Below are 9,590 nucleotides of genomic sequence, written 5' to 3' on the forward strand. Positions count from 1 at the left end.
ACAGACAGGTCTAAAACAAAACACACCAGATGGGATAATCATAATATGCCTACCGGTATACTTTTGATTTCTAACATTTAACTGTTATTCAAAGTCATTTTAACTTGGAATTTTCAAGTGGTAAAACCATGCACTATTTGGATAATGTTTAATGTGAACAATCCATTCGAGAATAATCATTACATTTAATAATATATCATAATCTACGGTGGCTGGAAAAGGACATCATGGTGATTTTTTTTCTTCAATGACGACATATATTTTTTATCTCGGGCGCCTGACTTATGCAGCGGTCAATTACAACTCTGAACCCCCCCCCCCCCCCCCCCCCCCCCCCCCCCGTCAGGAGTCGACACTTGTGTGGCGCCGCATCTGCGTCGCATCCTGAGGTTTCCAAAAATCCCTAGCGTTGAATTCCTGACGAACTGAGTAACAAACAGCGTCGAATTTCGTCGAATGTCTGAAAATAACAACAAGAGGCTCAAGGGCCTGGCCCTCAGCTGAAATGGATAGGTGAAGGCAAGGGCCAAGTGTGTGTTGGTACCCTGTTATCATGAGGCAACGTGAAGCTATAACGTCTAGCACGCAGAAGTGCTGGTGCGAAAGACCTTCGTGCTTATCAGTGCATGCTGAAGTACTGAGTTGACGTCAACCTGCTATTATGACGTAAAGTCATTTCTATTGCTGTTGCAGTAGTGTGGTGTGTGATGACGTCAATGAGTTGTGTGGTGACGTCAAAGAGTGGAGTCCTTGTCTTCATGCAGCGCAGATGGAACTAATAACATGCACATGGACACAAGGTACATAATTATTACAGTGTATTTTGTGAGGTGGGGCCTGGTGCTTTACAATGGTCAAATGAACCGACTGTTGTCTGGACATTGATGAAGTGGATGCAGCCAAATGTTTGGGATGGTCTTTTTTGTATGTGAAGAAAAGAAGATAAAGAGTTGGTTAACAAAATGAACTTTATTGGTGCGGCAGATATTTGATGCCGTTCGGCAGATATTTGAAGCCTTTCGGCAGATATTTGATGCCTTGCGGCAGATATTTGTTCCCTTGCGGAAGATATTTGATAACGCTCTCCGGGAATGGAAATCAGTAAAACGAGTAAGCACACCTTACTCTGATGTGGGAACAGCAAGTGCTTTACTGGACTTGAAATATAATGTGCCAACGACTCCTCTTGCAATAACCAACAACAGTTAATCCGTAAAAAAAGAGAAGAGAAATAAACACTGACTGAGTAAAAAAGGGTGACATAGACGGGGAAATGTACACCACCGGATACAGTCTGTGCTTGATCAGGCATTTGTCTATGATATCCTGAACAAGGCATCTATGGAAACAAATCCAGAAAGAGACTTAACCTTCGAAGGGCACACTTTTTTTACTCAGTGAAAAGTCAGTCCTGTGGGCTGTTTTCCAATTAACATAAAAGTGTAACCTCTTTAAATTAGTCACACAGACTGAACCATAACACTCAACAGCCAACCGTGCCGACATGATGTGAGCCGAGAGCTGGGCTCAAAGATGAGCGAGTGGTGTACTACATTTTGAAAATTGTCTATAGTCAACGATATGTGACAGAACAGGATCTATTGGACTTAATGATGAGGTACTATCAAATAAGGTGTCCATCAAATGAATCATGAGGGCCTGTTGAGTTATACTCTAAGCCTATAGGGCTAGGCTATCGTTTTTGTCTTTTTTACAGCCTACAGCACAGCCATGCACAGCGCAGTGTACAGACAGTACAGGATTGCAAACCAAAAACATGAGCATTGAGCTGCGTAACGAAACTGCAGTGGAATTCATACTACGATGTCATAATGTGACTTTCAAAATAATTGTTGTCACGGCCAATGACCAGACAGGGAGAAAACAAACGTAAATGGCGAGATTTGTTGCAAAATTGCCAACCACAACAACTCGGGGACCGTAGCCAAAATGGCCGACGGCGAATTCTCCGGTCGCTAGCGCAGTCCATAAACAAGCATCAATTTTACCAACTCTGGTTGCAAGCTTGGTCATCAAAGTTGCAGAACAGTTAGAAATACATCTAAACAACATAAATATACAGTTTAAAGTGCATAAAAATCCCGATTCAACCTCCGGGCGCTACCTTTTTTTCTCCGGGCCCTACCGGTCCTTATTTAGTGCGACCGCCACCAGAGTGTTTATCAAGATCTTTCGCCGTTTTAATTGAGCGTTTTAGGCAGATTAATCAATTATTACATGCATGAGTTATATATCACCGAAATGATAATTGCGTAGGCTATTTGAAACTAAGTTCAGATATAATAATTGATGGGGATCCAACGCAAAGTTACTGCCAAAATGTCGAAAGTATTTGGCCTAAAATACCAACCACCACTTCAATAATTTTCTGAAAATTATAAAACTACGGGTACCAAAAGAAAACCTCTGGCTTCAATTGATTAAAAATTATAGGCAAATTTGAAAGGATTCCTCACTACTCGACGTTTTGATAAAAACATATGCACCCGATGGTCATGAACATCGAAGATACAGCTGGATAAAAATTAGATATTTTACTTACCACATCAACACCGAAAGCGTTGATCTGCAGCAGCCATTTTGATAACTGGCGAATAGTAAACCTCGTCGATAGATGACGTCATTGGGCGGGAATTTGAATTGACGAAAAATATTCTAAGGCGCGTTGCGCCCCCTTCTGATCAAAATTTCAACCTTTTTAAAAAATTTATAGTTACATGTATATAGAATTTCTAACATAATATTAAAGCATATTGTGACTGATTCTGATGTGCCTAGCTAGGCCGAGATAAGCCAATTTCTTTTATGGCGTCTCGCTCGCAGGAAGTAGGTCGAATCGCGCTCATTTTTGGTTTCTGATCAGAGTTCACCAAGATCTAAAAATACATGTACTATAAATCTGAAGTGTCTGTCTTCAGTCGTTACAAAACGTCGGGGTATAGTTGAACAGATGGACTCGCTCACTCGCTCACTCACTCACTCACTGTGGTGGACCGCAGCAGAATGGATAAATTAATAAGTGTTCGAAACGCATCTTCTTGTTCTTTCTTTCTTTATTCAACCTTGACATGACAATGCATGTAACGACTAACTAAGGATGACAACGATGACGATGATGGTTCAACTGTAAAGATAAACATAACAAACGCCTTAACACCAGACAAATAATGATTTTGACTAGGCCAGTAATATAGTAATAATACTCATAGTTACGAAACAACTCAGGGAAACCTCCCTTAGATAATCCAAACTGAGGGCAAGGAATGACTCCAAGCCGACTTTACAGTAGAAGACAAGGCGTTTAGCTATATAGACTTACGGCAGGTGGCAGCACCATACGGCCACAGCTGACAGCATGCTCTCCGTGCTCAAATTAACCACTGCGAACAGCAGATTGGTCCTAGAAAAAGTAAGACAGTCTCCTTAATCTCTTACTACATTTTAGTGTGTCCTTAGACAAGTAGAAAAGGTTTTATAATCACTTTAAGGGAGCAAAAAGGTCACGTGACCAAAAGACCGGGAAGATCTGTCACGAGTGGAGGTGGCATGGCTGTTAGCAACCAGAATATATGATCCATTTTGATCAAGACACCTAAAAGATGCTTACTATGGCATCTATACTTACATCACATTATTGTCCATACTGCTACAAAACAATATATAGAGCCTGGCGCTCTAAAACTCACAAAAGGGTTCCGGACAAACGAAACCACACTGGTTTCGGGAAGACAAAAATGGCGAAAAGCATTGATGTAAATGGGCCCATTTTCACCTCCGCCGGAGGACGCTCCGAACCATCCTGTTTTCGGGCAGGAAAAGACACAACACTCACTCACTCACTCACTCACTCACTCACACACTCACACTGAATAGCTATATTTGACCAGCTCTGCTGACCTTTGGTCAGCTGAGCTAAGAATGATCTTTGGTCAATTCCTGCGTACGGGACCGCCGAACATACCGAAAGACCGTCGCATGTCTGGCCACCGCAAATTTAGGGGAGAACAGCTTGGTACTACTATCCAGTTTCTTCCTTCCGTCAATTTTCTGACATCTGCAGCCATCATTGTGGAGGAACTGGGTTGAGAATTAAAGGAGTCACTGTTCAGTTGATTTGCACAAACCAGCCAACCCTTACCCAGATATGGGAACAAGTCTATTCATTATAGATTTCGTACCCAAAAATGTGAATTTGTGTGGCATTCCTGACGTTCACTGTTCTGACAAGTGAAAAACAGGTGATACTCTGAAGCTCCAAAAAAGAAGAAGCAGTGAATTCCTGGAGCAAGGATCTTGTGCTCTGGGTGAGAAACTGTCGATTCCTGGACTAAATAAATGTCGAATTTCTGATGGGGGGGGGTCAGAGTTGTAATTGACCGCTGCATTAGTAACTCAGACGAGAATATCGTCAAAAGCGGAATCTGAGTCGTGTGAAAACAAGTCTCAAATGGTCTGTGAAACGTTAATGAACCTTGAAGTCAATCGCCAGAGATAACGCCCCCACAGGTTGCGAAATTCGGCACGCGACGACTTGTCGTAGCGGAATATCGCACTATGAGCGATTTTTGCAAAGCGACAAATCGTGTCAGTGGGTACAGGCTACATTTGTAAGGCAAATTGTTGATCGAACTCGTATTTCTACCACACCCCACGTGACTTCATCGACGAGTGTGCGAAATCCTTTTGTTCGGCCTCATTCAGCCTTTAGCCCCGAGAGGGGAGGAGAATGGCTGCTCCCCAGCTGCCCCGTTCGAGGAGACAAGACCACAATTGATTTTTTAAGCCTTTTAGCAGTTAAAATTGTCAATGTTTGACCGCGACGCATCAAATACTGCGTGGGGTTGTGAATCTGAAATTTAGATTATGTTATTCCGGAGAGTCGGGCAAGTAAATGGTGAAAAATAAACTGGTAGTTGACCACGGAAATTTTTTGATAATCGACAAATTAGACAGACTTTGATATTTCCACTCTTTTCAGCCAACTGGCAGAAAAACTCAAAACGCGCCCCCTATTACCCAATTAGCAAAATTCGAAATTAATTTTTTCATCAAATAATTTCTTTATATCTGTAGACTTGCCACAGCAATAGGTGATGGTACAAATAATATGAAGAGAAAAAAGGGAGTTATGAAAAGTACAATTTATAATTTTTTCTTGGTACATGTGAACTGGTGGCAATGAATAAGGATAGCAGCTATGCCAAAGACAAGTCAAAGAAAATATTAACTAGGCCTACATTCGTAAGTTGTAACACTACGCACTCATCACATCTGTAGTCGAAACGGTCAGCGCTGTGCAGCGGAAATGACGGGAACCAGTCTAATCACATGCCTGGGGAAACCGATAATGGCTAAAAACAAGCCTGGCGTTGACTGTGATCTCATAGGGTGTGGCTTTGGTTGTGGGTGTGCATAAGGTCTTTCGGTCATAGAAATAGATGAAATATGATTCTATGTTACATGCTTTATTGAATTCCTAAAATACGAACTCGAACAATACAGGAACGGCACCTGGGCCGGGTCGGTATAAAATGCACTATGAACGTTACATATCTCCCTTGTTTTAGAAAAATCGAATGTAATAATATAACTAGATCTTCTCTACAGGTCATTAGGCCTATACATATTCGTAATATCAAAATTGCAAATACACAAAATGTATATGAAAATACAAAGTACCAGTATACTGTACTTGATTCTAAAAGGCCTTAGTCACAGTATATCATTGTTTCCAATACAAAATACATTACGCCTCGTTTTGATCGGAGCGGTCTTGGTATCGTAACCAATGACCGCCTGCGAAATTTTTTTCTGCAGGATACTTCTGCCATAGTGTACATCTGACAGCCAATCAGAATTCAAGGCAAGCACGTGTCTTTGTTGACATCATCTTTCCACATGGCGCAATAATGTCAACAATGCCACGTGTTCTGATAATCTTGGAAAGAACAAGTAAGCAAATGGTTAGAGGAGTATATTAGCTAAAATATATTTATTTGCAGTATCTTAACATGTATTTTCATTGTCGAGTGGACTGTATTTATTGGACTTGTCTGTTAAGGCGCACTGTGCTCGGCAAAATAGCCGAGGTTGAATGTTTATCTGTCAACCGTGTAACTAGTTCTGCTGTATATGCATAGGTGGCGCCACCATTCAATTTTATTTTGTTTGCTTGTCAAAATGTGTTTTATACAATGGCCCTTCAACAATGTTCAAACTACCAAAATAGGCCTGATACCTTCAACAGCAGACATCGGATACACTGTCCCTTTAATAATTATCAACATTGGCAACACTGTCAGTGTCACTGCCCCTTAAAATTTCACAAATCAATGCATGCACTGCAATGTAGGATCAGATCAGCTGATGCCTCTTTTGTACGCATAATGTCATCAATTTTACAATGAATCTGTGCAATTCATTCCTAAACACTACGACACAAACCTTGAGTTGAGCATACTTGGGGTCAGACAATTATTGTCACATTCACAGTTGAAGTGGCACTCGGCATGCGACTCGGTATCGTCCATTGTATTTGCATTATCATGCATAAATAAACAGTGTGACGTCAAAGATCGCGCCAATTGTGATTGGCTGTCAGATGTACACTGTGGCAGAAGTATCCTGCAGAAAAAAATTTCGCTGACCGCCTGGGTAGGTATAAAATTCTGAATTTTAGCAGACGAATTATTTTCACCAAGAAGCAACGACTCAGCCCCACAAAACAATGTCAAGAACACGAGATTTTGAAGTATTCCCCGATATTGGGATTTGTGAAGTAGGGAGGATACCCGAGGACTCTTTCGAGGTCGTCAGTCAGGATTACTGGGAATTCCCTTCCTGCGTGACGTCATCTTCACAAGCAACAATATGGCGGAGTTCCGGACACCAGGCTGGATCATTCTTTGACGAAAACGGAACATATATACCTTTCAAATCGTATTTAATTTGTTTAATTTTGAAACCTTTTAGAATAGAAATTAATACCTCGCTGTCGGTCATTGGTTGTATAATCAAGACCGCTCGGGTAGACCTCAAATTACGTCTAAAACCCTCGGCGAAGCGCCTCGGGTTTTGGACTGCATTTTCGGTCTACCCGAGCGGTCTTGATTATACAACCAATGACCGCCAGCTCGGTATTAATTCCTTAAGTAAGACAAATGCAAGACAAGAAGACATTGTGAATGTCATATGGTTCCCACGTAGTTATATTCAGTAACAAAAATTTTGAGTTTGACCTTGACCTTGACCTTTAACCTTCAAGGTCATTGCATAATTGAAATGAGCAACCTTAATAACAGATGTAGGTGAAGTTTCCGTGACTCTCACTATACCATGGACCAAGATATTTCAAAATATCAAAGTTCATATATCAAAATCTCATGATATCTCGACAACCTGACACCTGTAATTGAACATTTTGACTTCATTGAAACCCTACAATGAACACAGATGACCTAGGTTTTGTTGCATGTTGCCAAACTATCCAAGCATCAAAATATTGCAAAATATCAAATTTGAGATATCAATATCACCATGACCCCACCATCCTATATCAAATGTGAGTTGCCCATTCGATTCCCAAGGTTGGAAAACCTAGGGGTAGAACTCATTTCCATTGCTGTACACCTCAAAATGGCCGAGTTATGCCATCTGGAAAAAAGCGTGACGGACAAAATATCAAGTCTGATATGTCAATTACATCATGATCCAGGCATCCCAGGATGAAAATGATTAGCTCATTGGATTGGCAGGGTTGACAAACCTGGGGGTACGACATGTTTCCAGAGCTGTAGCTGTTGAGGGAGATAAGATATGAAGGTGTGACGGACGGACACACACACACACACGCACGCACGCACACATACGCATTCGCGCCCAAATAGGAGGACACCCGTTTTTTCCCGAGTTAGGTGACCTTCCACTTCTGACCATTGAATGATGTATATTGCCGTGTTTCTTGGTTCATGCTTATCTTATGTACCAACATACACTGAGAACTAAAGCATAGGCTCATGAATAAAGGTTGGCGTCTGTAATTGTTAGGGGGACATCACTATTACCGAGTTATGGGAAACAAAATGACCTTGACCTTATTAGTCCACATTAATAAGTATGTCAAGATGTGTGTCCCCGTAATACATCACTATATTCAGATGTTTAAAAATGATTATGGCCTGCTATAAGGGTCTGGCATCATACATTCGCCGAGCAATTTTACCGATGATGGAACAGGGCTAGGTTTTGAAAACTAACAATGGGACAGGTTTCTTTTCGTTTTTATTCACCATACATGTAATTTAAGGTAGACATAGCTCTCCACTACCTGCCAGTTTAATCATGGAGAAAGTCAACCAGCAACAAAAATCAAAGAAATATATTTAATATTTAAACTCTTCTAACGTTACATGAAGATAAGTAATCCATCACTTAAACCTAGTTTCATAAAAAGCCCCGAACCGTATTTAGCAGGGCAGGTGAAAAATATAGGCCTACTGAATTAAAGAAACATCCTTCTCCAGTACACGATGAGTAAAGCTAATCCCAGACTCATTTATTTCTACATCCATACATGGAAGTATGATGTACATTTATTCCACGATTCATCTACACAAAAGAATACCTCACTGGTTATGAGGTCTATACCTTGTTATGGGGTCTATACCTCACTGGTTATATGAGGTCTATAGTCCTTATAAAAGCCACGTCTTTTTCATCAAGCTAAGGAACTGCGTAAATTGATTGAGCATATCGGAATAAAAACTTGTTTATATTTTTTGAAATAAACTTGGTTTCGTTCAAACAAAAACGGCTTGCCATATAAAAGACCGCATATTAACCGATTAGATAGACATCTCACTGCGCCCTCTATAGCAGTTTCAGGAGGGAATAATGCTTAACTTTAAGTTGAACTTCACTCGATATCCTACAGTGGTAGAAAAGACGTCTTCGGCAACACTAAAAAGCTAGATAGCTTCAGTCTGTGGTAACGGGCCAGGTCTTGTAGTGTCCCAGAACATTTACACCGGGTTCGCCCATTTTTTGTTTGGCCAACAAATCATACTAAGTATAACTTGCCGCCTTACGAATGGTTGATTTCAAAGGTCAACCATAGAACAGCGAACTGCCTGGACTGAGCTCCATCCGCACACAATAGCACAATCATGTAAGGCGCTGTCCGGCCACGATAGCAGTCATAAGAAGGTCGTCAGCCTAACAGCTCTATCAGGGACAGAGTCCGTGCAGCGACGTGGCGGTTTTGCGGCTATAGAGCCTTAACCTCCACCTCTACTATAATTTAATAATCATGTAATCTTTTCAATATCCTGTACACGAGGAAGCTCATAGTAGACCTAACAGTCATTGTAGGCATGAGGAGGACACGTCTTAGATGCTTCACCTTTGATCTCCATCAGTGGTTCGCCCTTAACATGGCCCTAACTCCAAACTTGTAATGGCTTTGCATCGTACAAAAGATTTCCGCGTGGGAATAATCATCCACTTGTCCTTGTCTTGAAGGCGGAGCTCTACTGCGCGCACTTCTAAGCATCCTAAAGAAACCTGGTAGG

At 41.2% G+C, this 9,590-nt stretch overlaps 1 protein-coding gene across 2 annotated transcripts in view; it reads left to right on the top strand.

Moving 5' to 3' along the window:
* The first annotated feature begins 712 nt into the window (after positions 1-712).
* LOC135488493 (uncharacterized) overlaps positions 713-9,590 on the top strand; it is a 31,487-nt gene continuing 22,609 nt past the window's right edge. Inside the window, exons 1-2 of one of the 2 annotated variants that reach the window (XR_010446990.1) lie at positions 713-800; positions 1,718-2,312. Coding sequence is in view for 1 of the 2 variants with exons in the window: in XM_064773126.1 (XP_064629196.1) it covers positions 770-800 (31 nt within the window). In the remaining variant the exon portion in view is untranslated. Of the gene's footprint in view, positions 801-1,717; positions 2,313-9,590 lie in introns of those variants that run through there. The other variant, XM_064773126.1, reaches the window with a different exon arrangement.

Source organism: Lineus longissimus, chromosome 1 (assembly GCF_910592395.1).
Source record: "Lineus longissimus chromosome 1, tnLinLong1.2, whole genome shotgun sequence".
Taxonomy (NCBI): Eukaryota; Metazoa; Nemertea; class Pilidiophora; order Heteronemertea; family Lineidae; genus Lineus; species Lineus longissimus.